This window comes from Neohortaea acidophila (assembly GCF_010093505.1).
Source record: "Neohortaea acidophila strain CBS 113389 unplaced genomic scaffold BDY17scaffold_6, whole genome shotgun sequence".
Classification (NCBI taxonomy): Eukaryota; Fungi; Ascomycota; class Dothideomycetes; order Mycosphaerellales; family Teratosphaeriaceae; genus Neohortaea; species Neohortaea acidophila.
In genome coordinates this window covers 363851-391580 of record NW_022985515.1, presented here as the reverse complement: position 1 = coordinate 391580, position 27730 = coordinate 363851, and the positions used below count along the sequence as shown (strand labels likewise).

The 27730-nt window shown below is 56.8% G+C and overlaps 11 protein-coding genes across 11 annotated transcripts; 5 read left to right on the top strand and 6 right to left on the bottom strand.

Annotated features, from left to right (window-relative positions):
- Positions 1–4: 4 nt before the first annotated feature.
- BDY17DRAFT_252343 (uncharacterized protein) lies at positions 5–1648 on the bottom strand (the record flags this gene model as incomplete). The annotated part of the gene is made up of 3 exons (XM_033731248.1): positions 5–169; positions 225–1126; positions 1177–1648. The coding sequence occupies 3 exons, from the start codon at positions 1646–1648 to the stop codon at positions 5–7; spliced, it is 1539 nt and encodes a 512-aa protein (XP_033588976.1).
- A 721-nt stretch (positions 1649–2369) lies between these two features.
- On the top strand, positions 2370–5054 carry BDY17DRAFT_159319 (concanavalin A-like lectin/glucanase domain-containing protein). Its single transcript, XM_033729697.1, has 6 exons — positions 2370–2633; positions 2689–2975; positions 3025–3149; positions 3201–3520; positions 3574–3589; positions 3642–5054. The coding sequence occupies exons 1-6, from the start codon at positions 2509–2511 to the stop codon at positions 4593–4595; spliced, it is 1827 nt and encodes a 608-aa protein (XP_033588975.1). The 5' UTR covers positions 2370–2508; the 3' UTR covers positions 4596–5054.
- Positions 5055–8190: 3136 nt separating this feature from the next.
- On the top strand, positions 8191–9739 carry BDY17DRAFT_317103 (laccase II; the record flags this gene model as incomplete). The annotated part of the gene is made up of 2 exons (XM_033736065.1): positions 8191–9528; positions 9587–9739. The coding sequence occupies 2 exons, from the start codon at positions 8191–8193 to the stop codon at positions 9737–9739; spliced, it is 1491 nt and encodes a 496-aa protein (XP_033588974.1).
- Positions 9740–9967: 228 nt separating this feature from the next.
- Positions 9968–11347, bottom strand: BDY17DRAFT_298473 (uncharacterized protein). Its single transcript, XM_033733743.1, has one exon. The coding sequence runs from the start codon at positions 11218–11220 to the stop codon at positions 10117–10119; it is 1104 nt and encodes a 367-aa protein (XP_033588973.1). The 5' UTR covers positions 11221–11347; the 3' UTR covers positions 9968–10116.
- Positions 11348–12538: 1191 nt separating this feature from the next.
- BDY17DRAFT_310889 (aspartic peptidase domain-containing protein) lies at positions 12539–13845 on the bottom strand (the record flags this gene model as incomplete). The annotated part of the gene is made up of 2 exons (XM_033735487.1): positions 12539–13699; positions 13768–13845. The coding sequence occupies 2 exons, from the start codon at positions 13843–13845 to the stop codon at positions 12539–12541; spliced, it is 1239 nt and encodes a 412-aa protein (XP_033588972.1).
- Positions 13846–14177: 332 nt separating this feature from the next.
- Positions 14178–15951, bottom strand: BDY17DRAFT_298470 (uncharacterized protein). Its single transcript, XM_033733742.1, has 3 exons — positions 15152–15951; positions 14848–15099; positions 14178–14785 (listed from the first exon to the last, which is right to left on the bottom strand). The coding sequence occupies exons 1-3, from the start codon at positions 15460–15462 to the stop codon at positions 14308–14310; spliced, it is 1041 nt and encodes a 346-aa protein (XP_033588971.1). The 5' UTR covers positions 15463–15951; the 3' UTR covers positions 14178–14307.
- A 1588-nt stretch (positions 15952–17539) lies between these two features.
- BDY17DRAFT_310887 (uncharacterized protein) lies at positions 17540–19109 on the top strand (the record flags this gene model as incomplete). Its single annotated transcript, XM_033735486.1, has 2 exons — positions 17540–17987; positions 18040–19109. The coding sequence occupies 2 exons, from the start codon at positions 17540–17542 to the stop codon at positions 19107–19109; spliced, it is 1518 nt and encodes a 505-aa protein (XP_033588970.1).
- A 555-nt stretch (positions 19110–19664) lies between these two features.
- On the bottom strand, positions 19665–20610 carry BDY17DRAFT_317102 (uncharacterized protein; the record flags this gene model as incomplete). Its single annotated transcript, XM_033736064.1, has 2 exons — positions 19665–19753; positions 19812–20610. 2 exons carry the CDS (start codon positions 20608–20610, stop codon positions 19665–19667), a joined length of 888 nt encoding a protein of 295 aa, XP_033588969.1.
- A 720-nt stretch (positions 20611–21330) lies between these two features.
- BDY17DRAFT_324684 (uncharacterized protein) lies at positions 21331–23109 on the top strand (the record flags this gene model as incomplete). The annotated part of the gene is made up of 3 exons (XM_033737247.1): positions 21331–22055; positions 22112–22389; positions 22445–23109. 3 exons carry the CDS (start codon positions 21331–21333, stop codon positions 23107–23109), a joined length of 1668 nt encoding a protein of 555 aa, XP_033588968.1.
- A 33-nt stretch (positions 23110–23142) lies between these two features.
- Positions 23143–23909, bottom strand: BDY17DRAFT_324683 (class I glutamine amidotransferase-like protein; the record flags this gene model as incomplete). Its single annotated transcript, XM_033737246.1, has 3 exons — positions 23143–23553; positions 23608–23788; positions 23848–23909. The coding sequence occupies 3 exons, from the start codon at positions 23907–23909 to the stop codon at positions 23143–23145; spliced, it is 654 nt and encodes a 217-aa protein (XP_033588967.1).
- Positions 23910–24986: 1077 nt separating this feature from the next.
- Positions 24987–27304, top strand: BDY17DRAFT_310884 (transcription factor PAP1-domain-containing protein; the record flags this gene model as incomplete). Its single annotated transcript, XM_033735485.1, has 2 exons — positions 24987–26998; positions 27055–27304. The coding sequence occupies 2 exons, from the start codon at positions 24987–24989 to the stop codon at positions 27302–27304; spliced, it is 2262 nt and encodes a 753-aa protein (XP_033588966.1).
- Between the last annotated feature and the right edge of the window lie 426 nt (positions 27305–27730).

Genomic DNA, 27730 nt, shown 5'->3' with positions numbered 1-27730 from the left:
TTCGTTAGGCGTAGGCGTGATTCCCGCCTACAGATACAAGCAGTAGCGTGGGCGCGTAGCTGAACACCGCGCCCTCTTGCGGCACGCCGCCGGTGGGCGTCACGTCGTCGTAGGGGAAGGTGTAGCCCTGGCCGTCGAGGTTTGCGGCATGGACGATGCGTGCATAGTGCTGGATATTGAAGTCAGTACTGCGGCTGGTTTTTGGAAAGTAGGAGGTCACTTACATTCGTGACGGGGTTTTGATAATATTGGCTAGGTCCAGCTCCATCCGGGATCGAGTTGGTCAACAACAGCGTGCTGCGATTGAACGCTGCCGCCAGACGTGGGATGATGGTGTTCGTCTCGGCATTCTGGCCAGTAGCGAAGGGGCCTGACGCGCAGCTGAAGATATCCCCCGTGGACGGCTTGGTGAAATTGCCGCCTGCCCCAAAACTAATGCCCGAGCCGTTCGACACACCATTCACGTCCCCCCATTGCGCTTGCGTATCGACAATTAAGTTCTGACCGGTGTATTTCCCGTAAACCTGATTGACGTAGTTGGCATAGTAATTCGCAAACCAGGAAGGATTCAACAAGATGCCGGAATTGGGGCTGAGGATGCGCAGCAGCTGGCCGTTGCTCGAATTCACAATCAACGAGCTCCAGCGCTGCCCATCCTGCGCCGTCTGCTGTCGCAGGCCATTCGCGATCGACTGAAGGCCGTTGGCTGGTATGCCGGAGACGTGCTGCGTGGTGCCGCTGGTGTCTGTCAACGTCAACGCGACCGGCAGGCCCACAAAGTCGACGTAGCTGATATTCGCGAAGACTTGCGCGCTGTTAAACGTGAATTCTGCGAAGCCGAAGGTGGTGCCGACGTTGGGGTCGCTTTGGTTGAAGATGGAGGGCTCGACGAGGCCGGGGCCGGGGTTGACGGCGAAGACGAGCGGGGCGCCGATGGAGAACCAGATTCGACCGCCGGCGAGGTTGGGGATGGTGCAGTACACTGTGTTTCCCGGCGCGCCGAGGGGAATGGAGACGTTTTGAGTGAGTCTTTGGTTTGTGCTTGATGGACTAGCCGGGTAGTAGGGAGTGTGGCCGTCGGCGGACAGTAGAAACAGGGCGTTGCCTTGGTTGATAGCCTGGCCGGCTGTTGTGGATGTTAGATGCGGGGTTTAATGAGGGAGAAATGATACTTACTTATGTATGCATAGACATTGCTCGAGTTGGTATCGTTGTACAAATGGATCTGAAGCTGGCCGGTGGCGGTGGCGGAAGGACCTCCGGTCGTCGCGCCGGACCCGTCTCCAGGCTGGGGCGGGAGTTTGGTTGGCTGAACAGGAGGAGGCTGTTGATGGGTTGGAGTGCCTCCATGAGGATGCTGATGAGGATGCTGATGGGGATGTGCGTGAGGGTGGTGTCCGTCATGCGCATGGGGGTGTTGCGGGTCGTGCGCGCGGGGGTGCTGTGGGTCGTGGGCATGCGGATGCTGTGCCTCATGCGGGTGCGGATGTTGTGGATCGTGCGCATGCGAACGTAGTCCATCCTGTTCGCCGGCGCGCAAAGGTCGCTCATAAATCAAACCATTGGGTCCGACAACGGTGACGTAGGGTCCCGAGCTGCGGCGGCCCTTCTCCGTGTTCCGTCGAAAGACGCTTTTGACCCGCTCCATCTTTCCTAGTATATAATCCTCGCGAAACTACACGTAGGGCTAAAGGATTAATGATGATGACTTTCCAGGACGGCGATATTGCGACGATGCCGGACGAGGGGAGCCGCCTGGGTGGAAGGTGAGGTGGGAAGACGCCCGTTAAGCTTTGCCTCTGCATGTTCCAACTGCCATTGAGATGGCTGGTCTAGCTGGACGTGGCTCTGCGGCTTCCAGAAGAGGGAAGGAGCGGAGGGCGACCTGCGCGCTACTTATACGCCTGCAGTACGCTCGAGTCATCGTCTCTTGTGAGAGACTTCATGTCACTCCATGTAGAAACAAGTCACCAGGCCTCGCTGATTCGCGTGACGAGGCAAGCTCGGGATGGAGAAAGGAGCTTGGGCGTCAAAGCCACTGCACGTCGACGTCGCCCTCTGGCTGGCACACCCTTTACCCTGCGACTCGGTTTCCTTCAACTCGACAATGTCCTCGGTCTCGTTATTATTGCCCTCGATCGGATTGCCTAAAAGAGGTTGCCTACATGAGCACGTGCAGCCCGTCATGCATTCGCTACATATCACGTGCATCTTCCAGGCGCCATCGTGACAACCTCACCGGGTACGGACTGCACCTGCCGCGACATGGACTGCTCTTGCCATGATTGAAAATGACATGACACAACGGCATGCGCACCTCGTGTTTGGCTGCCGTTGAGATCCCAGCTCTCTTTCATCCCCTTCCGCCATCCTCTTTTCATCTTCCTCATCGCCACAGGAACTGGCACTCGTTCATTTCATCCCACCCACCCTCTGTCCTTCCTTCAATCCCTCCATCACGCTCCTTTCGTCCCTTTCCATCGCAAGACGCTCTCTCATTCTTCCACCATGAGGGCCATCGCGCTTCTCCTGTCAGCCACACTCGTATCCCTCGCTCAATCGCAAACCGGCTACTACACCCTCCAGGACTCCTTCCTCGGCGGTCCTACCTTTCTCGACAACTTCAATTTCTGGTCGGATCTGTCCCTCTACTCCTGCTGCCCGCTTCATCTCACTGACACTCACCAGGACAAGCTGGGATCCCACGTTCGGCTTTGTCCACTATGTCGACCAAGCTTTCGCCGAGCAGTTCTCCATGATCACCACCACCGACTCCACCGTCGCATGGGGTGTGGATACCACTCAGATCTTGGACCCCGACGCCAACCTCGGCCGCCTTAGCATTCGTCTCTCCAGCATCCAGCGATACACACGTGGCTTATTCGTCCTCGACTTGGCACACATGCCAGTTGCAGCTTGTGGCTCCTGGCCTTCTTTCTGGACTTTGGGAGGAACAGGAGTCTGGCCGAGCAGCGGTACGCTCCCCGTATCTTCAACGTGAGCGTGTGTTGACGTTCCGTACAGGCGAAATCGACATCATCGAGCTTGTGAATCAAGTCCCAGACAATCTCATGTCGCTGCATACCTTGCCCGGCTGTACAGTTGCGGCAGCCGACGAAACCGGCACACTTCTCTCTTCGAATTGCGGCGTACGTGATGTTCACAACGTGCCGTCTCACTACTGACAGATCCATACCCAGTTCGCTGGTGGTTTCGAGGGCTGCACCGTCCAGGCCACTTCCCCATTCAACTCCGGCACCGAGTTCAACGCAGCCGGTGGCGGCGTGTATGCTATGGAATGGACCTCAGCAGCAATTCGAATGTGGTTCTTCCCTCGTAACGCCATTCCCGCGACCTTACTATCGCCCTTCCCCGACGTCAGCGCCCTCGGCGTCCCCATGGCAAACTTCGCCGGCAGCTGCAACATCGACTCCTATTTCTCCAATCACAGCCTGATGTTCGATATCGATTTCTGTGGCTCGTGGGCTGGACCAACATTTCAAGCAGATGGCTGTCCACCGTAGGTATTCCCTGAACCTGATCTTCCACGATGCATGCTAACTCGTCCTTCAGTCTTGATCCAACAAATGTGAGCTTGGAAGTGTTACCACCGAATGATCTCCATACTAACCAATCGATAGAGCTGGTCATCTTGCAACGAGTTCGTCGCTCTGAATCCCGGCGCCTTCACCGAGACATACTGGGAGGTCAACTACCTCAACGTCTATTCCCTCATTCCCGGCACCGCTCCGACATCCACCTCCAGCCTCTCGAGCGTTACACCCGCGGTCTCGACGAGCTCGGTCAGCTCGATTTTGAGCAATGCCAACGGACGTTCGACCACACCTACAATGTCCCTTGCCGGCACAACGCCACACATCACCACAGGCTCCTTCACTGCCACAAGCTCTGTGCTCAGCGTCTTGTCATCGTTGTCCGCCAGCTCTGTAAGTGCCAGTCTTGCCAGCGCGCAGACGACGCCGACGACCAGCCTCGTGACCCCTTCACCGATGGTAACTGGCCCGACGACTACTTCTGTGGCAGCAACTTCACCACCCTCCCCAGCATCTATGACAAGTTCGATGTCAGTGACATGCAACGGCGCCATCTGCACCTACGTCTACACCTCCGTCGTCATCGAGACAATCACCGTCCATGCATTGCTGGAGCAGTCACCCGATCTCGCCCAAGATGTGGTCTTCAACTTCGACCGCTGGGGCAATGAAGATGAGCACACCATGCCTACGCATCTGGGAGCCATGAAGAGAGCGGCCTCCACCACGGTCGAACTCTCCTCCTCCGCTTCCACCAACACGCCAGCTGCTTCTACTACACCAACTGGTGTGAGCGTGACAGCCTTTCCCGCCCTCAACACGCTGGTCACGCCGGACGTGTCGCCCGACCCCACCGGTCTGCCGATTCCCAGCGTCTACAGCAGCTTGTTGAGCCGCGGGAGCAGCACGACGAGCGCTTATACTGTGTCGTCGACTTCTCACTCGACTGGCGCGGAGACGCATGCGGTCCCTGCACGATTGCTCGTGGTGTCCTGCACTCTATGCACGCTCGTGATCATTGGCTTTGGGCAGGTGGTTTGAAGAAGGGGAATTGATGTGGACAGATGTGATAATGTCTAATGGTTGACGGGGAGAGAGGAATATGACGCGTCGCATGGGATATGATTGTACTGTAGTGTACAACGTACCATGCAGCAGATCGTTCGCTGCCGTTCTCACGCCTTCTCCTCTCAATGACAGTTCGCACTTCATGACACGGCTCTGTACGGCTTACACAATCCTCACGCAGGTGTGACCGCCGGGCGTTAACATTCAACGAAAACGGCCCTGCACGTGGAACATGGCTGTCCAGATGATGATGTGCCGAAGATGAAACGAAAAACGCGCCTTGCGTCAACGGGCACAAACAAACGCGATGACGATGGATCAGAAGCCCTCAGCCCTCGTATTCCATTCCATCATCATCATCTCATCGCCAGCGGGCCCCCGATACGAGAGATAAGATGATCAAGGCGCGCCGTCCCCCGGTACGAAAGGAAATTACCACCTTGCCATCATTGGCTGCCCAGCTGGAGTTAGAGCGCGGGCGCTAAATTAAAGCGACAGCCGAAATTAGGAGTGGCGGGTGCACGGATCGCCAGGGCTCACGCGCGGGCCCGCCCGGCCGGGATGTCAAAATGCTGCGGTCCGCAGCTGTCGTCCGTTTCCGATCCTGCAGGTCTGTATGGACTCGTGCTCATGCGTCTTCCCGTTTGATTATTATTACGAGGCTGATGCTGTGGTTTGGTGTTGATTGTTTGTGCTTGGCTGTGGGTGGTTAGGTGTGTGCTTTATTTGGTCTTCGATGAGGCTGGGGGGAGTTGATCAGGCCAAGGCTTTGAGGAGCTTTTTTTGGTTGCGAAATGGTGAACTGGTGGGTACCGATGTGGAGCGGGAATTGTGTCTATTGATCGATAGTCGACTCGGGTAGGGAACTTTACGCGCGAGGCGACTGATGATCACTGATGAGAGCGAGGAAGTCTGCGTTTCGAATGGACTGACGTTGATGGCCACTGAACGGAAGATGTCAAGTTGATGTCGTCTTCTTGTGCTGTCCCATATATGTCTGGTGCAAATATGACGGCTTGGCGGGCTTTGCGCCGGTTTGAGCAGCAATGAGCGAGTTTTGGCAGTATAATTGCTGCGTGAAAGCGCTGCGACGTCTTTCGCAACCCATCAGTGTCACTCCAGAGCCGACTTCCATGCCGCCTCTCCGTCCCTTGCTGCCAAGTTGGTCCATGTCGGCAATCGGCATGGCAAGGTTGGCATTTTCGCCTGCCATCAATCAACTCCACCAACATCAATGTCAAATGAGACATCTGTGCAACCCTTGGATGCCATTTTTAGGAGTCATTACACTCCTAGAGGACTCTACGAAGCTGTTCTGACGTGCGTCACAACGGTCACCACGTGTGCCCTGGCCTTGCGGGCAATCGGCAGTAAAAGAAGATGACTATGCTGCCGTCAATCCGAGACCGTCGATCTTTCGACATGCAGGATCAATTGATATCCACGCTCAATACGAGAGATGAATGGGGCTGTGCCTGCGAATGTCCGCTCTCTCGTTCGTGCGCGCTGACATCCTAGTCATGATCGGAGTCCCGGACATTTCGCGATATTTCGTGGCAGGTGTATCCAATTCGGCAGCCTCACGTGGGGATGGAAAGAGTCCGAAGGGGCCAATGATGAGTCCATGAGCCAGGCACGCTGGGCAATTGGCTTTGCGCGAGGTGAGTCGGCAGGACCAGGGATGTTCCATTGCGCTCGGTTCCGTGATACCCCGATCCGCCCTCACACCAGTGCCTTGTTTGCAGGACAGTGAGGAGAGAAGACGGGAGGATCTTGTTCAATTTCCTCCCACGCGTATTTGCTCGCATCGCCGCACCCCATGTATAAGTCAGCGAGCCAGCGAGGCCGCGGGGGAGTGCATGGCGAGACGTGATTAGCCATGGGGCACAGTGGAACGAATTTCGCTCGCCCATTTACGCGGAATTGGCCAAGTCCTTCCTTCATCTCACGCGTCCTCTGTTTTCCCTCGTACGCCGGCGTGATGACACGCTAAGGAGCAGGGATCCTACGGGAGCTAGCCGAATGGGGGAGAAACGTCAGGGGCTAGCGCAGGAACAGGCGGCAACTCTAAGCCCCGCCCACTTTTGACACACTGCCCGGTTGCACTCCACCAGCTGGGGCGCGCGCACTTCAGCTTCATTTCGCAGGCGTCACAGCGCCGATCGGGACGGCGCGGCAAATGCCTGCCGCCTGCACCTGCACCGTGGGCGCCGATGAAGTGGGCGGGCTTGCGCCTTGGCCCCGGCTCTAGGGGCGGATGGATGGGCCCAATATAGAGTCGAGCCATACATGGGCCAGGGTGGTGTTGGTTCGACCGTTGCGCCATGGGCCCGGGGGCTTTCTCTCATATGTATGGGGTGGTAACGCTGCGGCGCCGCCCTTCCCTCTCCCTCTTCCATCTCGTTCTTCTCCTTTGGGTGCGACTGTTGTGCACTCTCTCTCTCCTACACACACCTCTCCAGTATCGGCTTCACTCGTTCAGCCGGACTGCCCGTTTCCTTGACACTGTCTTTCACTCGATCAGATACTACTACTACTCGTTTACTTCTAATTCTTATTACCTCTTGGATTGCCACCCCCCGCGACGCGACCGACAATGAAGACGGCCATCGCCGCAGCGGCCTTTGTGGCCTCCGCCTCGGCGGCTTTCAATGCCTCTAGCTTCCCCTCGTGCTGGGTATGCAAAGACGCGTTGCCAGTGGGCATGAGACGGGAACGCGACTGCTAACTTGTCATCCAGTCCACTTGCTTTTCCGAGAACCACCTCGAGGACGAGGCGTGCCTTTGCGACGACTCGACCGGCGCGGCCATCACCAAGTGCATCAGCAGCGGCTGCGACTCTGCCGACAGCTCTGGTACGAGCCTTGCAACTTGAAACTATTTGTTCGCGTGAATTCATACTAACTGAGACTTTGCAGCCTACGACAGCTGGCTCAAGTCGTACTGCGCTGCACCGACCTCTACTTCCACTTCCTCTACCGCAGCGTGGCCGACCTACCCCTCGGGAACTGGCCCAGCAGGCTCGTGGCCCACTCCCAGCTCGCCAAAGGCTCCCTACCCGACGACCTCGGACCCCAGCTGGCCGGAAGGCTCGTGGCCCACCCCCTCGCCATCGACGAGCACCATCTACACCACCACCTGCCCCTACGACCCCACTCGCTCCCCGGGTGAAGTCTGGACCACTACCATCACCGAATCCATCACCGTCATCCCGCACGAGAAGTCCTACTCCTGGGGACAGTGGACCTCCAAGTACACTTCCTACGAGTCTCAGACCAACACCGGCGAGTGGACCGTGACCAACACCGGCGCGCCCTCGTACCCGACCACGGCGCCGCCTGCCACCAGCACCGTCCCGTTTACCACCTTCAAGCCCAAGTCGTGCACTTCGGGTACACCCCTCCCGGCCCCGTCGTCTTGCGTGCCCTGCCAGGGCCAAGGCTCCGGCCCATGGTGTGGACTGACTCTTGACGATGACTGGTATGAGGTCGCGCCCAATACTTGCAACGTTGTTGAGTACAACTGGAACCTCACCCAAGGCCTCGTCTCTCCCGACGGCGTTGAGCGTATGGCTTTCTTGATCAACAACCAGTTCCCCGGCCCGATGATCAAGGCCAACTGGGGTGATACCGTTGTTGTCAAGCTCACCAACCTCCTGCCTAACTCCATCGACAACGGCACGTCGCTCCACTTCCACGGTGTCCGCCAGAACGGCACGAACGAGTACGATGGTGTCAGCTCCATCACCCAGTGCCCTCTTGCTCCCGGTGACACCATGACCTACACATGGCGCGCGACCAGCTACGGCTCGTCTTGGTGGCACTCTCACTTCTCCCTCCAGACCTACGAGGGTATGTTCGGTCCCCTCGTCATTGAGGGCCCCTCGACCCTTTCCTACGATGAGGAGCAGTTCGTTATCCTCCAGGACTGGAACCACGCCACCGCCGACTCCCTCTTCGATGACTCTCAGGTCGTCGTTCCCGGCGTTCGCGGCGGTGGGCTCACTCTCGACACTGGTCTGATCAACGGCAAGAACGTGTGGGGCAACGGCGGCGAGTACTGGTCCATGACCGTCACCCCGGGCAAGAGCTACCGTCTGCGCGTCCTCAACGCCGCCATCCAGTCGACGTTCAAGTTCCACATTGACGGCCACTCCTTCCAGGTTATCGCCATGGACTTTGTGCCCATCCACCCGTACACCACCGACATTGTCAGCGTCAACATCGGCCAACGCTACGACCTGATCCTGACCGCCAACCAGGCGCCCGCCAACTACTGGATCCGCTCGGACAACCAGCAGCCCTGCGGCCAGCTCGAGCAGCCCAACGTCCAGGCCATCCTCAACTACGAGGGCGTCAAGTTCGCCACGCCCACCACCACCGGCCTGAACTACCAACCCGACTGCTTGGACGAGCCCTCGGCCAGCCTGGTGCCCTACCTCGCGCAGAACGCAGGCGCGCAGAGCGCCGGCGAGTTCGTCGAGACGTCCATCATCGCCGCCAACGGCGCCGTGCCCAACCTCTACAAGTGGACTCTCTCCGGCTCGACCTTCCAGGCCAACTGGAACGACCCCACGCTCTTCAGCATCTGGTACGATGGCGATGTGCCGCAGTACGGCGGCGACCTGACCGTCGAGCTCCCCAACGCCGGCGAATGGGTCTACTTCGTCATCGACTCGCCCATGCCCCTGCCCCACCCCATCCATCTCCACGGCCACGACTTCTTCCTCCTCGCCTCCGGCGTCGGCACCTACTCCGCAGACGTGCCTCTCCAGCTCACCAACCCGCCGCGCCGTGACGTCGCCGTCATGCCCGCCGACCCGCTCACTGGCTCCGGTGGCTACCTCGTCGTCGCCTACCAGGTCAGCAACCCGGGTGTCTGGCTCATGCACTGCCACATTGGCTGGGTAAGTTTTTCCCTCAAAACAAGTCCCAAGAAAACACAAAGCTAACATACTCCCGCAGCACAACACGATGGGCTTCGCGCTCCAGATTGTCGAGATGATCGACTCGATCAAGATCGAGAATACCTGCCAGCTGCAGGAGACGTGCGTGAACTGGCTCAACTACGCCAACGCCAACTCCATCTTCGACGCGCCCTTCGACGACGGTGTATAAACGGCCACAATCCCCAATTAAATTGAATCGAACTTTTCTTTCCTTTTGGTTATTGACAAGGAGATTTGGAAGGGGAGGGGAAACAAACCTCGACACCCGCCTTCTCTTGGGGGTTTTCTTTTTGTGTGATTTGAGAGTGGAGGATGAATTTGAACGCGCTGGTGCATCAGATGGTCATCCAATGATACTGTGTACAGAGATCAAACAGCTGCAAATTTAATTCGTGGTGATAAAAACAAGACCTTCCTTTCCAGTGTTATGCGTGTAGGCTCGTCTCGCTTGTATGTCTTCTACAATGTAGGCACTTTTGCATGAATCAATCATTCAAATCATATCCGACATTGTTGTCCAAGTCGTACACCCAATGCCACCCCCTTTCACTCTCCTTCCGAGAACCTCGTCACCGAACTCCCCTGTTCCCAAGGCTGCTTGGGACGCACGGGGCCCGGCCGCACGGGCTCACAGAACGACATGATGGCCTTGAACACCACCTTCACCGGTCGCCGCGACGGCGAAGTGGACGACGAGGGACGAGCGAACGGCCGTCCATCTTCCTCGCCCGCCTCCCCTGCTAGCAACGACTGCGAAATACCCGCCAGGAAGCCGAGGGTGATGCCGGTGTAGTTGGCGCATTTGGCGGCGAAGTCGAGATCTGCGACGGCGTTTTCGTCGTCTATGCTTGTCGCTGCTGTTGCCGAGGGCGCGTCGTCGGCGTAGATGGTAAAGGCTTGCATGCCGAGTAGTGGTGGTTGGGTGATGAGGAGATCGCGGTATGGCACTGGACTTGAGGGTTGTGAGAAGGGCTCAGACGAGTGGGAAGACTGCCATGCGGCTGTGGCGGCTGCGGCTTTGGCTCGTGAGCCTCCGCCGGCTCGTAGGCCTTCGTAGATGCTGTTGGATCGGACGAGGGCTTTGGGCGGCGGCGGGTTTCTGAGTATCAGGCGGATGGTGTCCGCGGTGAAGCTGGCGATGATCCATTGGCCTTTGTCGATTTCTTGGCCGGGCGAGATGCGCAAGCCCGGTAGGGTGAGGGGGAGTAATTCGTAGTTGAGTCCCGGACGGCGCCAGTGCGGGGTTGCGAAGGAGTGGAGGCGGAGGTAGGGGGAGTGGTTGATGGTAGAGGCCCAGTGGGTGCTGGTGCGGCGGAGGGAGAGGATGTCTTTGGTGTTGAGGTGGTTGAGGATGAGTTCGAGGAGTTCGGTTGTTTCGAAGACTTGGAGGATTGAGCAGGTGCTTGCTGGACAGTAGTGTTGGTCTAGTGGGATGGATGGAGGTGGGGGAGGTTGTGAGACGCTTGATTGTTCATCTCGTGCGGGAGTTGATCGCTCAAATGGTGCAATCATGCGCGGTGAAGCTGATAGTTGTCTATCGGTGTCGGAGAAGCGGCGCGCTCGTTGCGATGGCGTGGTAGAAGAGAGGCGTCGCAGTTGTGTGAGTAGAGATGCTGGAGCAGCCGAAGTGTTTGGAGGGGTTGAGTCCATCGTTGGGCAAGACAACACGGGCGTCAGGAAAGACTGATCGTCGGTGCTTTATGTGTCTTGCTCGTGAATCTGCCTGGAGTGACTGGCAGACATTGTCACGGTCCGAGTCATCTTCACACCCGCAGTCGAGCGGAGTTGGAGTTGTCTGCCTGATCCGGTCGCGGTCGAATAACGCGACTAGCGCCGGAATCGCCCGCTGCCTCCCGCCTCTTCCCCCAAACTCTATCTCTCCCAGCCCCGCCTGTCAAGGAAGTGTCAAATGTCAACTGTTTCCAATGTGTTTCGACCATCGCCCTTCCCGCTGCACGATGCTGCGCCGGCCTGGAGCCAGTGAATTCGTCGTTTCATTGCGACAGGCCACACTCTCCAAAACGCGCCTGTCGTCATTGTTGCAGTGATGGCAGAATTGTATATCCCCGAGGCTAGCTCCAGCCACTTGCCAGCCTTGCCAGCCTTCCCTCCGCCTGGTGGCAGGCAATGACACCCCAAGCCCAACCATGTGTTTACTCTCCGAACAAAAAGAGAATGCTCCGAGAGACAACGCCTCCGAGCAACAATTCTCCGTCCATCTGACATCTTGAAACCGCTGTGGCAATCTCCTACACTTGCTACACCTTTGGCCTGCTCACCAAGCCACCGACACTGCAAGCGGCGACATCTTCCACCACCACCACTGTACAGTTGGCGAGAAAATCACATCCTACCTGCACCAAGATCAAGAACACTACATTCCTCGACTCTACAAACACCGAACCCCGAATCACGACACTTGAGTCGCACCACTCAATCTCCTCTCCCCCCCTCTTGACTCGACTCGACTCCACCAGCCTCGAAACCTCAACGAGCTCCCAAGCTCTCCACCCATCCTCTACCTTCGACTTCCAGACTACAAGAAAAGATGGGACTACACAGAAACATTGTCATCTTCCTCATCATCATCATCCTCTTCGCTCTCCTCGCAATCATCGGCTTCGCCATCTGGTGGGCTCGCTCGCGATTCGCCGGCGGTGGCGCCGCTTCTTCTGCCAGTGGGGAGGAGTAATTCGGTGGACGGAATTGACGACAGTTTGTTGGGGATTTTTGCATAGCATTTTGATGGGCATAGCGACTGGAGTCTTTTGTACGGACTGAAGCGAGAGGAGGATAGTGACTTGAACACTGAGCATGACCTTGACGACGGAGCGACTTGCGTGTAGATACCCCGATAGAATGAACTAGCTCTCCTCACTGCGGCTGAGAATGATAGATTGAACAGCCCGGCAACATCCACGTCCCCAAACCACCTTCCCCATTCCCTACAACCAATCCGACTCGTCCATTAATACCCCGGCGCAACCACCGGACTCGCCGTCAAATTTAAAAACTCTCTCGCCATAAACCCCATCACCTCCGCCGCAATGTCATGCACCACCACCACATTCTTCATCCACACATCCCCCAGAATCGTCAGCCCGCCATTGCTAGGCTGCACCCCGCTGATACACTGATCCACATCCTCCTCGATAATCAGATCGACGGGGTTGACGTAAAACACCTTGCCGCCCACGCTGACGCCGAAAATCGGCGGCGTGCCTGTGCACGCTACGTTCAGCAGACCCGTGCTGTCGTCTAGCGTTGCTGGAGGGTCGAAGGCGGCTGCGAAGGCGTTTGCCACGTTGTTGGGGGCGTACAGGAGGGAGGTGCCGGAGTCGACGATCACATCGCCTGCTTCGTAGAGCGGGGTTTTGCGTGGCGAGGTGGTGTTCACGGGCCCGAAAATCACGCCTGAATCGTTGGACAGGGCGAACCCGTCGGCGACGATGGTGTAGTACTCGTACACGGGGATGTGGCTGTTGGCGTACACGCCTACGCTCTGGATGGGCGTTGTGATGTAGATGGGCGAGTGCGGGATGGAGGGCAGCCCGCCGAGGGAGAGGAGGCCGCCGCTGGGAGGGGTGCGGTCGAGGGCGAGCGCGAAGATGGGGGCGGTGGTGTTGGACTCCCACATGTTGGTGAAGAGAGGGTTGTACTTGATTGTGTCGCCTCGGACGTCGGCGGTCGCGTTCGTGCCGTTGTAGGCGGAGGTGATGGTGCTGTAAGCGAAGCCTATGAGGCCCGAGGAGACGCCGTCGCCCAGCCAGCCGGCGTAGTTGATCAGTCCGAACTCCTGTTTGGGAACGGTGATGCCGCCCATAGTGAAGGTCTCGTAGCCCATTGAGCCGGTGAGAAACTCGCCGTCGGAGTACGAGACGTTCATGTTCTCGTTGGGCAGCGGGTGGTAGGTGCTGGATTTTTCCTGGCTGTACGGCGGGCCGAAGTAGCAGTAGCTTTCGTTGATGGGCGTGTTGGTGTAGATGTCGACGCAGGTAAAGTTGGGCGTGATGAGCCAGGGGTCACTGCTGCCGGTGTCGAGGACGACGTCGAATTGCTGCCCGCCTACAGTCACGGGCACGAGGAAGATGGTGCCGGACTCTTCTTGCAGCAGTGTTGCTGATCCGTTCTGTAGACGTTCCAGTCAGAATCCAGCCAGCTTGATAAGAACAAGTATGAACGCTTGAGCCAACGCACCTCCAGTCTCCCTGCAGCGGCCCTAGCCTGCTCTCGAATCGCTTGCGCAACGATGGCGCTTCGCGATTTCGCATTCATGTTCCCTTGGGTCAGCGAGACTACATGATCCGTCACTTGCAATGGTGACACCGGCGCCGGATTGTCCGACATTTGCATTCGCGCGATTCGTAACGCCGGCTCGGACTCTTTCAGAGGCGAAAGTGGTAGTTCCCATGGCGCTTTAAGTGCTTGCACGCCACCGAGCATGAGGAAGAGGGCTAATACCTCCATGGCTGGGTCTTGAGGGCTTCGAGCTTGCGCGACTGATGGTTTGGTAGCTGAAGATTTTGTGGCAAAGGCATGCTGATTGTTTAGTAGTTGCCAAGGAGGTGTCCGGCTGTTGGGGTGCGAAATGAGTTGACATGGTACGTGGAATGTTCGCACAACATCGCTGGAATGCGGATGCCGCGGAGGCGAATTCATCTCTTGGAAGGGTTACGAGGCCCGAATACATGTCTGCTTGACTTACATAGATCCAATAACCCATGATGCATAGACCGATCACCACAGAGTGTAGCCGCCGTCAATCACACAGTTGTTGCCGGTCATGTACGATGATCCGTCGCTTGCCAAGAAGACCGCCAAGTTGTTCAGCTCGTCCACTGCACCAAGCCGCCCTTGCGGTGTCCGCTCAATCCAGATCTTCTTCTGTGCCTCCAGAGCCGGTACGCGATTCAAAGCGGTGTCCATGTAGCCTGGGCTAATCGCATTGACGCGGATACCGTAGCCCGCCCACTCCGCTGCGAGTGACTTCGTGAGCTGCATCACAGCCGCTTTGGAAGCGTTGTAGCAGGATTGCTCCTGAGGGTAGTTGACGATGCTGCCTGACATGGAGGCAATGTTGATGATGTTGCCTCCGCGGCCGGTGTTGATCATGTGTCGAGCGCAGGCTTGCGAGGTGATGAACGTGCCGGTGACGTTGATGTCGAGTAGACGTCTGAATTTTGTAAGATCGTACGTTTCGGCCTTCATGTTGGAGCTTTGCACAGATTAGTCTTTCAGCTCGGTTCATGCAATGGATGAAGGATGACAGGCACTCACTCGGCGATCCCGGCGGCGTTCACGAGGATGTCGAGAGTTCCGTAGTGGTGCACTATATCGCGGATCGCTTGCCCGACAGCATCACCATCCCGCACATCGACGCAATAGAAGCGAGTGTCGATGCCGGTCTGGGCGGTGAGCTCGCGAGCCGACTTGTTGCCGATGTCTGTTTGTACGTCCAGGATTGCAATCCCGCGCACTCCAACTTCTGCAAAGCCTTGGGCTATGTTCAGACCTAATCCTCGGCCGGCTCTGCGACATGGTCAGCGAATGGCACCTTCTGGAACTGGTCTGTTTCTCGAACCCTGTGATGACGGCGACCTTGTCCGGCAGAGTGAATTTGTGCAATGTCGGGGTAAGCTTGGAGTAGACGCCTCGATTGAGAGGTTGAGCTTCTCGCTCTTGATCTTCTCCCGGGGGCTTGACAGGCCCATTACCGCCAATGGTTGCTGCGGTGATCTCTGGAGAGCTGGAGGTGCGATGGTAGGCCACGACTGGGACTGAGCCGTCTTTGCATTTCGCAGGGGCATTAAGTCGGGCGCAGAGAAAAGGTTGACATACGGCCTGGCGGGTAAGGGAGCGTCGGCTGGCGTGAAGGGAAGATCGAAGGAACATCGTGCGAGCGATCCCGAGGTAGAGCAGAGCTGGGATCTGGAGTGATGGATGGAGTCGCTCGCAGGTTGCTTTGAGAGCAGAGTAATATCCAATGGCGAGGTATAGAGATAGGATGTGTGTTTGTTTAGTGTCTCATATATCCAAGATGAAGGTACAGGTAGTGCGAGAAAACGTGAGAGATTGCGAGGAACTCGAGGCGTTACGAGGAAGATGAAGAACCGCGTGATAGGAAACACATATGAGGAAACTCGAGACCTTGAGAAGCTCACCTGCCTATTTCGAAGGGGAGCTTGTCATGTTCATGCACAGGACAGCAGGAACACAGCAACGGATGGAGTGGGAACGAAGAAGTGGTCGGGGTAAGGGGAAAGCACGAAGCGACGGTGGGATGAAAGTCCAGAGTCATCTCTGGCCTTATCAGGCACGATCAATTCAAGTCAATCCAGTACCCCAGCGAGTCAGAGACGAGAAGGCGTTGATGTCGTTGTGGTGGTTTCAGTCGATCGGAGGAACGGGTCGCGGAAGAAGCGGACGGAGAAGGTGGAATTGAACATGATCACGTGACTAGCACATGATTTGGTAAGCAACCCTCAGCCCGTCACGATGTCTCTCCGTTCCACGGGATACCTTATGCATGCACCTTCCATGCTTGTGCTTTCGATCTTTTACCCAGGCGCGACTCTTGCAGCACACAGGGACCGTGATGCGCTGGCGCAGCGGTATGGTGCTCATGCAATCACGAATGTACGGCCACCTTGACGTGTCTAATGAAATACCTGCGCTGTAACGATATTCTACGGTCTTTCTTTACTACCGTCCACAAATCATGCAGTACCAATCTGCTCAGGAGAACAATGTCGACTCCTCAGAAACATCCCCTCGCTTATCCAACGATCGCAACGTCTCGTCCGCTGATGCCGAACCTTTCGAGACTCGAGAATCCGACAGTTTGAAAGAGATACAAGCGGTAGTCTCAAGGTGAGGCCTTGGCCCCCCCGAGATCCAGACAGCGTTTCTGGCTAACTCGTGGAGATATGTTGGACAATTGCTGTACGGCTGCGGCGACTCAGAATGCACCGAAATCCTTTGTGATACCGGGAGACGCAATCTCTCCCCGGGACCAGTGCGCAAGTATACCCCCCGCTCTGTCAGGACAATTGCAATCACGATTGCCAGTGGACATCGGCCAAGGTCACATCTCTGCCCGAGGTTCAAGCATACTCGGGGGAGAGGGGATAATCCTCCAGCTGACGGACCGCGAGATCCAAGCGCAGTTGTGCAGCAGTTGAGTGATACACGGAGTATCCGTGAGCTGTGTGCCGCAAGACTAGATGGAAGAGAAGATCAAAGTGTGTGGCGTCCACCAGCATCGACCAGCCACGTCCCAGATTTGGTTGCAAATTTGGCGATGATGAGAAGGACTCTGGACGGGATCACGACCTCTTTTCCTGACCAAGCTGCTTGTACAATACACGAGCTTCAGGAAATAGGACGGAGGGTGGTTGATCAATGCTCTACCTGTGTACTATGGCTGAGAGGCACCCTGCCCGGGTCACTGCCCGGCAACTGGAGATACGTCAACGAAACCATCAGCGAAGGATGCGTTTATCCCACACAATCCCGACGCGTACCAAATGCCTGGATCAAGCTTTGCGATGCCATGGATCACGGTCAGTCGTTCCGTCTGTTCTGTCACGTTATCGATCTGTTGGGCAGGACTGCGGACTGGGAGCGCAACGCTGCGAAAACTTCGATCCACTTGAAGTCGATGGACAAGGACCAACTCGATCGCGATGATGTCGTGCAGAGATTTGCTAACAAGGTCGATATGAAGCGGACGATTGGTGACCCATCACTATCTGCGAATCTCGATGTGATAATCTGGCTTAAAAAGACCTTCCTACGATACTGGGATGGGGGCGTCAACCTGACACTTGGAACAATAGCCCACACATCATTGAGCGTTCTGCAACACCTTCATAAGAGCACCTTGGAAGGGAAAAAGTCACACGACAAGTCTGATGAGCTGAACTTCAACCCCGAAGACGACTTCTTGATCCCAGCCGTAGCAGCCAGGATGGACGCTATGGAGATCGCACGAACATGGCTAGACGGCCAACACGACGGGCACCTACTTCAATTCGAATTCCTCTTCAACATCAATCAACAGGCAACCTATTTCCGCACCATGAACCACATCCGCATGCTCAAAGCGTATTGCGATTCGCAGAAAGCACACCGACTGCGCAGTGAAATCGACCTTCAAAGCTACTCCATTGCGCTGGCCATCCACCGAGAGCGGATCATGAGTCAAGAGCAGCACCATCTTCTCTTGAGTGTGAATCGAATGCGTGTGTTAGGATGCGCCTTCGACCAGCTCTGGCAGAGGCACAAAAGCGAGCTGCTGCGGCCTCTCAAGGTACGCTTGGGCGAGGAGGACGCTTTTGAGGTCGGACATGATCTTGGTGGGGTGCAGATTGAGTTCTTTAACACCATCTGCCGGACGCTGTTCCATGAGGATCTGCGTAAGTTCCTCTGGCCTGACTTTTGACTGTATACTGATCTGCGATTGCACAGAAATGTTCACGACCGACCCAACGACGGGCTTCAGCTGTATCCGCCCAGGCTGTCTCCAGCCATTATACATGTTTGAACTCTGCGGCTTGCTCTTCGCCCTCGCCCTCTACAACGGGATTACTCTTCCGATAAGGCTACCCGAAATCTACTACGGCATGCTGTCTGGCAGGTCCGAAGACATCCAAGACCCTCTCGCAGACGCCTGGCCAAAGGACCGCAAGGCTCTATCCGAGATTGCGGAGTACGACATTCCAGGGCTCCAGTTCACCTTTCCGATCGAGAGCAACGGCCTGCGTCTCAGCATTCTGATGGAAGAGGAAACATGCGCACCCGAAGACTTCACGCCCGATCAAAGACGGACAATGAAAATAGTCGATGCTACACCCATCGCCCATCACCCTGATCCCTCAACCCCAACCGCTGCCCATCAGCAATCCACAGCCTCCTCATTAACCTCTCCTCCACTTCCAGTCGACATCCAAGCCATAGCCACCTCCTGGCCCGGCTGGCACCTCATCCCAGCCCACACCGAACCCCCCGACGTCGACCCCTCGAACATCGCCCTCTACACATCCCTCTACACCGCCCACCTCAGGCACCTCAGCGTACAACCGCAACTAACCTCCTTCCGCCGCGGCTTCGCCCACATCCTCCCCCCACCCCTCCTCCGCGCCCTCTCCCTTCCCAGCCTGCGCACCCTCCTCGAAGGCGACACGCACTTCTCCCTCGCCGAACTGCAAGCCATAACGCAATACGACGGCTACGACCCTGCCATGCCCTACATCGCGTCCTTCTGGCGGGTACTGGACCGCTGGCCCGTCGCGAAGCAAATGCGCCTGCTCAAATTCGTTACGGCGTGCGAGCGAGTGCCGGCGGGCGGGGTGGGGTGTTTGACGTTTGTGATTAAGAGGGTGGTGGATTTTGGGGAGGAGGAGGATGAGGCGATGCTGCCTACTAGCTCCACTTGTTTTGGGACGCTGGGCTTGCCCTTGTACCGGAATGAGGGGGTGTTGGAGCGGAAGTTGAGTTTGGCGCTGGAGTTTGGGCTGGAGGGGTTTGGGATTGCTTGAGTGGTCGGGAGAAAGGGGAAGAAAGGAGAGCGATTGAGTAGATGGAACAGATTTGTGGGTAGAGCGTCTAGGCACCTCTGGATACGAGACACTTTCGTTTCTAGCAAGCAGTGGGAGAGTTTGTGCATCTCCGAGCAGTCACAAACATCACTTCTACTATTTCTGATGAGCACGTTGACAATTCAAGCCTTTTTCATTCGTGATCCGCACTGAAGTCTGAGACTATGCGAAGAAAGACTTCTTAGTACGTTCAACTTCGCTTCGGTGGTGATTGGGGTACTTCTCCTGACTCGCCCGCGCGAGTTCGTCTGACCCATGGTAGTGCTCGTCATCACGCCCGGAGGATGCGCCGGTGAACTCCACCCATGACACCCTTCCGCTTCACATCAACGCCAATCCATGTCATAAGCCACACTTTCCGACGCCTAGAACCATTTCACCAGCCAGCCATGTCTCGTGTCCCATTCCAATGCCGATGCCCGCCCGCCATGCCATATCGCCGCGTGCACTGTGTAGAGTAGAGTAAGATGCTTACCTTGAGAAGAAGAAGAAGCCCTACTCGTCCTCGGCGTCTTGAGCACCATACTTCCACGTCTTGCGCGCCTGGTCTTTTTGCATGCCTTTGCCCGATCCAGTGAATCCGACTAATGAAATGTCAGCTTAGCCGGTTCTCTGCGAACACTGGAATGGGCAAGAACTCGCCTTTTGCGCCGGGCAGATCAGGCGTGCGGAACTGGCTATCTTTTGCCATTTGCTTCGCCATCCCTGCTCCTCCCTTCTTCGGCCCGTTCTTCTGGAAATCCTGCCAGCTGCTCTTCGCTTTCTCGAGCGGCTTGCTCCCCTTCAACTTCTTCGGCTCCGGCGGCAAGCGCGTCGGCCCATCGCTGACTTTACTCGGCTCGCGCTTCTTGACCAGAGTCGTGTCGACCGAGGCAGCGGCGGAGATGACGCTGCCGTTTTGCGCAACGTTCGATATGGGTTTGATGACAGGCGTAGTGGTAGATGAAGAGCTGTTCCCGGCCGGCGGACCATCTGCTTTGCGCTTCTTGGAGTTTTCGACGATGGCGCGAATCTCGTGCTTGCGCTTCGTCTCGGTGTTGCCGTAGCCTTTGAAGGTCACTTTGTACACGGGATCGGTGGAGCTGCCGGTCTTGGTGACGATGGTGGCTTGGTACCATTGCTTGTCCTCGGAGAACTTGGCCATGACCACATCCTTGACATTGAAGACTGCCACGGGCTCTTCCGCTGCTGGCGGCGGTGGAGGTGGTAAGGCTGCGGCATCGCTCGGTGGCGGAGGAGGAGGAGGAGTGGGAGAGGCGGCGCTCTGTTTGGCTTTGTGTGCGGCAATCTGGGCCTTCAGGTCGGCGATGTCTGCTTCGAGGAGGGGGATGGATTCGAGCGCGTCGGCCGAGTCGGGCTCGAGGGCCAGCATCTCGTGGCAGGTGGCGAGGTCATCTTGGCGCTGAGCCAGCTCATTCTCGAGCCGGGCGAGAGCACTCATGGCGATTGTTCAGTATGTCATTCGCGGGGGTTGGAGTGCTTGAGAATTGGTACGTTACTCGACTCCAACTGCTGCGTGTGCAGGATTGAGGTTGATGGCGTGCGTGTGAGAGAGGTTGATGAGGAGGTGAGGGAGTTGGTGGGGAGTGTTTGCAGCGACAGAGGTGGGAGCGTGAAGTTTACCAAACGGGAGTGCTGTAGATGGACGGGTAGAGCCGCGATGAAGTAATCGCCCGTTGGAGGGAAGGCGCGGCACGGATGCAAAGCTGACAGCCGTGCCGCCCGGGGCCTTGCGCGCATATATCCGCCGCCCGCCTTCATTCACGAAGAGAAACCAGCTGCCGAATTCCACCTGCACAGGGCCCTTGTGACGGACGGAGTGTGCACATGGCCAGTCGTGAGCGGCCAGGGCGAAGCGAGCAGGCCTGCCAACCTTGCCGCCAATTGAAGGCTCGGTGCATCCGCAGCGTGGAGCCGGGTCGATGCCAGAGGTAGGGCTGTCTTGATTCTCTCCCGGTCAAACTGACTCACTGGATACGGTGACAGATGTCTAGACTTCGATCGATTGTGCGTCTGGCCCGAGAGTCGTGCGCGCCAACGTACTCGCCCACGGGCATCGTAAGTCGTCCGTCCAGACAACAGAGCAGAAACGACCTCATCTGAACTTTGTCTAAGTGGTATCTCACGCGTTGAGCACAAGCTCGATGGACTCGTCAACCATATGTCGGCCGCCCTTCGAGGCCCCGAGGCAGATATCCGCCCCGAGGATATCGGTGACACAACCCGAGGCGATCGATCAATCTTCCAGACCAACCTTCACACCCCCATCTCACAGGACCTCGAACAATCGAGCGTTGAAGCGACCGGCACGACCGCGACCACGTTAGATGAGCTGGCGCATATCCACGACTTCTCTACAAGTGTGCCTCGCGCACCGTCCCCGACTCCACCATCAACTGCATCTGGTCCAGACATCTTCCGCGGCCTGGTATCAGAGGAGCGATTGGAGGAATTATTGGACGAATATCGACCGATGTCATCTGCGTTCCCTTTCGTGCCCGTTAAACCGAGCGAGCAAGTATGTACGCTGCGATCTTCGAAACCGATGCTTCTCCTTGCCATCGCAGCCGCAGCATCGTCCAAGGATCGCGCGCTGCAAGCAGCACTTGACCAGCGGTATCGAGAGGAACTCGCTTCTCACACCATCATCGCTCCACGCAAGTCGACCGGACTGGTGCAAAGCCTGCTCGTGTACCTGGCGTGGTATCACCATTTCTTCAGTCACAAAACTCAGAACATCTTCCCTTTACTCCAACTCCTCATTGGCCTCGTCATTGATGTTGGCTTACATCAAGACAAAGGTCGGAAAGCTTTGGTCGAGACATCCCTGGAACAGCAGAGAGAACGAGACCGTGCTCTCTTGGGCTGCTACTTCTTGAGTTCCACGTTCGTTCACTGTAGTCATGATGCGATGCGTGAAATACAAGCTGACGGCGATGAAGTATCTCGGCAGCCCTTCGGAAGACGGCTCTGTTTAAGAAACCTGACATCTTCGAAGCATGTCTGTTGCGTCTCAGGGAAGGAGCAGAATTCGAAAGCGACGCGACGATTGAAACGCTGGTTAGCTGGAGGCATCTGGACGACCAAGTGAATGAGCTATGTCAGAAACTTCGCAGCCAGACGTCCGTATCTCCAGACGAGGATCTAAGAAGTGTGGATGCAAACATGCACCACTATCACCAAGATCTAGCTGGTAACATTGGCAATGACGTGGTCCGAAGTGAGCAATGCGGAGCCTTGTTGCTGTCGACGATGCTAATGATGCTTTGATTTAGCCCCTGAACTCTTGTTTTACTTTGCCAAGATGGAACTCTGTAACGCTGTCGTTCAGTATGGCAACGACCTCGGCGATTCATCGAGGACCGCCGAATACAACTCGATCAAGACTATAGAGTGTCTGGACGCGGGAAGATCCTTTCTTGAGACTCTCCTGGAGCACTCGGTCCACGTCTATCACCAAATCCCGTTTGTGGTGTGGATGCGGTTGCCGCTGATCATCATCACTCTCACTGCTCTCACCCTCAGCCCCGACGCGGCCGCGCCCGATCGCTCCATCCGGCTGGAGCTGTACCTCGAGGCCCTGTGCAGCCGTATGCAGACCCTGACGACGTGCTGCCCGCCTCACCAGCCGCTGCCAGACTTCTGGAAAGCGATGTTTGTCATCATGGATCAGGCGCGCACGTGGTATGTGAGTCGGGCGAGATCGCTGGCACCGACAAGCGAAACTTCTGTCCAGGCAAAACCGGCGCTGTTCTCCCCAGTCAGCCATTATACAGAGTTGCCTGGAAATGTGCTCACCGGGCATTCGGACATGTTTCCGGGTGAGTCGGCTCATGGTGATGTCTCCTCGCACTTTGACGACTTCATGACACTGGACTTGTGGGGCGGGTCGGAAGGCTATGACCCGACAATACTCAATCTCGACGATATCATCCAATGAGAGCTATCTACGACTCTCCCAAATGCCAATCGACTAATACGCAGTCTCTCGGCCAGGAGCGTTCCCAATATCGAGCATGATATTGACCATCTCTGGCTTATTGTGCCACGTATCCTGCGCAAAGGCCCTCATCATGCCCGGCCCACACAACAGCGCGCCGGTAGTCCAGACCTTGCCGTCGCGAGCCCAGCGCTGCTCCACCCACTTGGTGTTCGGAGCGTCTTTTTGCAATTGCGGAAGCATGAAACGTGGTGCCGTGGCCGTCTTGCCGACTAGCAGTCCGGCACGGAGCAGATTCTCAAACCCCCCGCAGATGGTGAGAAAGGCGGCGCACTCGTCGAACACTTTGCGCACGTACGCCAGCTCGGTTTCGCTGGGGTTATAGCCAAGGTTGTGGGCGCCCATGAGTGCGATGTCGATGGTCGGGGCGTTGGCGAACGAATGCTAGCATTGTCTTAGCTGGCGTTAAGGTAGGGTTGCATCTCGACGTGCGCGTACCGTTGCTTGCATCGTCGCGCCACTCGACATCCTAGCTGGTTTACCGTGCTCGGTGATCCAGAAGAATGCGAGATCGAGGGCCTGCGCTTTCATAGGCTCTGGGAGGGGCAGCGGTGCTATGAGTTCTGGGGTCATGCCGTGGATCAAATCAATCGGAGCGACGTCCAGGATCTCGGTGATTCTAGTAGAGGTTTAGGAAAAAAGGGCAGATTCGTGAAGAGACAAGCATGTAAATCTCACCCTCCCGTGAGAATGATTCCCACGTTGATCTTGCGATCCGGGTTGGCTAGGTCCAAAGGCATTTTGGCTGATTCGACGGGTTTGGGTGACTTGGTATGGATGGAAGGTTGTATTGTGGTCTGGAGATTGAGAGGAGATACTATGGGCGAAAACACTTACTTATAGACCTACTGCTTACAAGTCTGTACATATCGAGCACCGGCACGGGATACTGTGAAGCGGTACGGCGACCGGCACGGTACGGTAGAGGATCTGGCGCCTGTCGAGAGCAGACGAGAAATGCGCTGCCTGATGGTTGATAAGTCACGTCTGATCTGTAGTCGAGTACATAAGCATACATGAGCAATGATGTCGCGTCTAGTTAGACTGTCATGTAAGGAGGTGGTGCTATTATTATGCTGAGCCGTGTCCATAGTCTTTGACGCGGAAAGAGGAAGGAGCGATGCGAGCGAAAGTTCCGTGCACGTGACGGTCTCTAGCGCGGAAGGAGGAAGGATCGATGCGGTGTTCGAGAAGGAGCAGAAGCGTGGAGCACGTGACGCGGACGGGGCAACTTGGCCCCGCCACGCCGTGCGGCTGCGAACAAGGTTTGCATTGATTAACAATCAAGAAGTCGCAGGCTCAGCATCGCTTCTGTCGCCCTCCATTCCCCTCGCAACTGCTCCAATTGTCCTCCCGCCTCGTCCAATCGAATCCTTCCATCCCGTCCATCGAGTCACTGCTCCGAACCCCTTGCGGTTGTTCGCGGTCGAGGCGCGCTGCTTCGTCCCTTCCCACCGTTTCAATCCTACCGCGCTAGTCTGCTTCGCGCAGTCCGCCTGTCTGGGCGCCTTCCACATTATTACGTCGTTTCTGACCTCCACCTCCTCCTCTCTACTCTACCATCTCCCCATCTCCTCTTTCATTTCAAGATATCTCACCCACCTGTCCCATTGAACGTCGCGAGGGGGAACATAAGCCGAGAAGTGTGCGGGTTGTAGCACGCCGGTAAGCCAGCAACTCCGCTTCCTTCCGCACGCCCTCCGTCGAGCAGCCAGCCCCGCCATCCAGGGTCCGATGGGGCATCGCATGCGCCCTTCATCGCACCACCGCTTCCAATCCTTTCATCAACTCTGTTCGATGCGTCTATGCCGGCATCCATGTCCACTGATCATCACGTCCCGCAGCAACGCTTCCACTCCACTCTAGCTTCCGTCAAACCCGACGACCAGCCCCAGTTGATGGCCAGTCAGCACGCGCAATCCATCCAGAACAACCCCTCCCATCTCTCCCAAAGCCAACAAGACCTTCTCGTCGCCGCCTTGACCTCCCAAGCCGGTGCGAGACACGCTCACTCGGCCAGCGCTCAGCAATCACCCTCCCATCCCGCCCTCCACCACCACCCCGCAGACATGAACGGAACGATCCACGACAGCGCGCTGTACATCAGCCCTCAACAGGCCACTTTCGACGACTTCAACGACTCCTACTCCCCTGACCTCGACTTCGCCGACGGGGATGGCTTCGACTTCGACAATGCCGACCTTGGCGGCGAGATGATTGGCAGCCTCCCCGGCTCTTCGGGCGATTTGCATGAAAAGCGAAAGAACTCCGATGAGCTGGGCGAGGACGACAAAGGCGACGCCAAGCGACAAGAGACGCAAGAAGGCGAAAAGGTCGCGAAGAAGCCAGGCCGGAAGCCATTGATGAGCGAGCCCACTACCGTAAGGACCCTCACGCTTCTCTTCCCCACCAGTGTATCGCCAGGCGCAATGCTAACTACTAGCCTCCTCCAGAAACGGAAAGCCCAGAACCGAGCCGCACAGCGCGCCTTCCGCGAGCGCAAAGAACAGCATGTCAAAGACCTCGAGACCAAGGTGACGGAACTGAGCAAAGCAAAGGAAGCCGACCGACAGGAGAACGGGGTGTTGAAGGCGCAAGTCGAGCGGCTTCAGAACGAGCTCCGCGAATACCGGAAGCGCCTTTCCCTGAACGCCGGATCTGCCGTCAATCGCTCGCCGACGTTGAACGGGCAAGCCTCTTCTCGAAGCAATAGCAACCCCTCCGCAAATGGCAACGGCTTCAACTTCGATTTCCCTCAGTTCGGTGCTCTGCCGACAAGCCAGTTCTTCACCAATCCCACTTCCTCCGTTCCGCAGCGCAACAGTGCAACACCGCCGGGCACCAACTCGCCGGTCGGCGGCAATTTCAACAACCCGACTCAGCAGGTGCAGCCCACTTCCCGACAGAGCAGTGTCGGCCTGATAAGCATGAGCCCTGCGAGTATGAATGGCAATGGTACGCACAGCCCGGCACAGAACGCGAGCCTCGGCCAGTCTTTCGCCACATACAGTACCGCCGACAACATGCATGGCTTTGGCAGTACACTGCCTCAAATGAACACTGCCGGCGATCCTTTCGGCGATCTCTTCAGCCCTGGTCTGCTGCAAACCGCACGCAAGAATAGCAATCCCAGCTACTTCGCGAACTCGGCGGTTCCCAACGGCAATACCGGCAACATGCCCACTGAATTGAATGGTGGTGAGAGTACAGCAGGGTTGAACCTGAACCGCGTGTTCCAGTTCAACAGCAACAGCAACAGCAACGCCAGCGATAGCGCCTCGCCCAGCGCCAGCTCCGGGAGCCAATGGAATGGACAGGCGAACAGTTCGTGCGGCACCTCGCCCGAGCCATCGCATGGCAGTCCAGGGCAGAAGAACCTGGACAAAATGAACACCACCCGCCACACATCCCCCCTTGCCAACATGGACGGAGGAGCGATGACCTTGCCCAGCACTGACTACAGCCTGCCATCCGTCAACACCTTCGACCCCGTGCTCTTTGGCGACTACCGAGACAGCCAAGACGCCATCGTCGGCGGTGGCGACTTCACCGGTGGCTTCTTCGATGACAGCCTGCACTCCTTCGACTATGCCTCTCCCACCAACCTCTTTGGCATCCTTCAAACTCCCAAATCCTCCCACGACACTCTCAGCGTCAATGGCAGCGCAACGGCGAACGCACCCACTCCCAGCTCAAATCTCATGGCCGAAATGGACAAGGCTCGAGACGGCGATTACAGCGACCCATCCCCGCCAGTCAAGATGGAGAACGCGCTGATGCCGCAAGCGAAGTCTGACGACGGCAAATACATCAGCTGCAACAACATTTGGTATGCCTGCTTTCCCCACCTCCAGAGTAAGAGCAATGCTAACCTTTGTCTCACAGGACGCAACTCCAAAGCAATCCCGATTTCCAAGATGGGAAATTCGACCTCGACAGCCTGTGCTCCGAACTCAAAACCAAGGCGCGCTGCTCCGAGTCGGGCGTCATGATTGAGCAGCAGTACGTCAATGCGGCCCTGCGCAAGCTGGGCTCCAAGGACGAGAAGGGGAATCTCTTTGAGCCGCCGAAATACCTGCTGGTGGAGCAGGATAGTTTCGAGCAGGCTTTGAAGAGGTATGGCGGGGGCGCGTAAGGCAACATTGTATCGTGGACGACGACACTGCTGGTTTCTGGATAGAGGGTGGTGCGTCTTGGTACCTGCTGGACCGGTGATTTTATTGCGGCGTACAAAATTCAAGGGGCCTGTTGGTTAGTCAGTCTTTGGACGAGCTGGAGAAATGGTTGCTGCCACCCAGCCTTCTGCGAATGTTGTGGGATATGGGAATCAGGCGCTGGGTGTTGCGATTTTGTCGGTTGATTACATCTACCTTATCCTCTCTCAACTTTATGAAAGGTTTCGCAATTAGATGAAGTCTGCTTCCATGTTGGAGAGCTTTGTTAAAGTGCTGTGCTATTTATACAACAATGAACGAAGTGGTATCATGCCAAAGAGTTCATCTCTAAACCCTCAAACTCTTCCAGGACCAGGAATGACAGGGTAGGCGTATTCGCAAGCAAT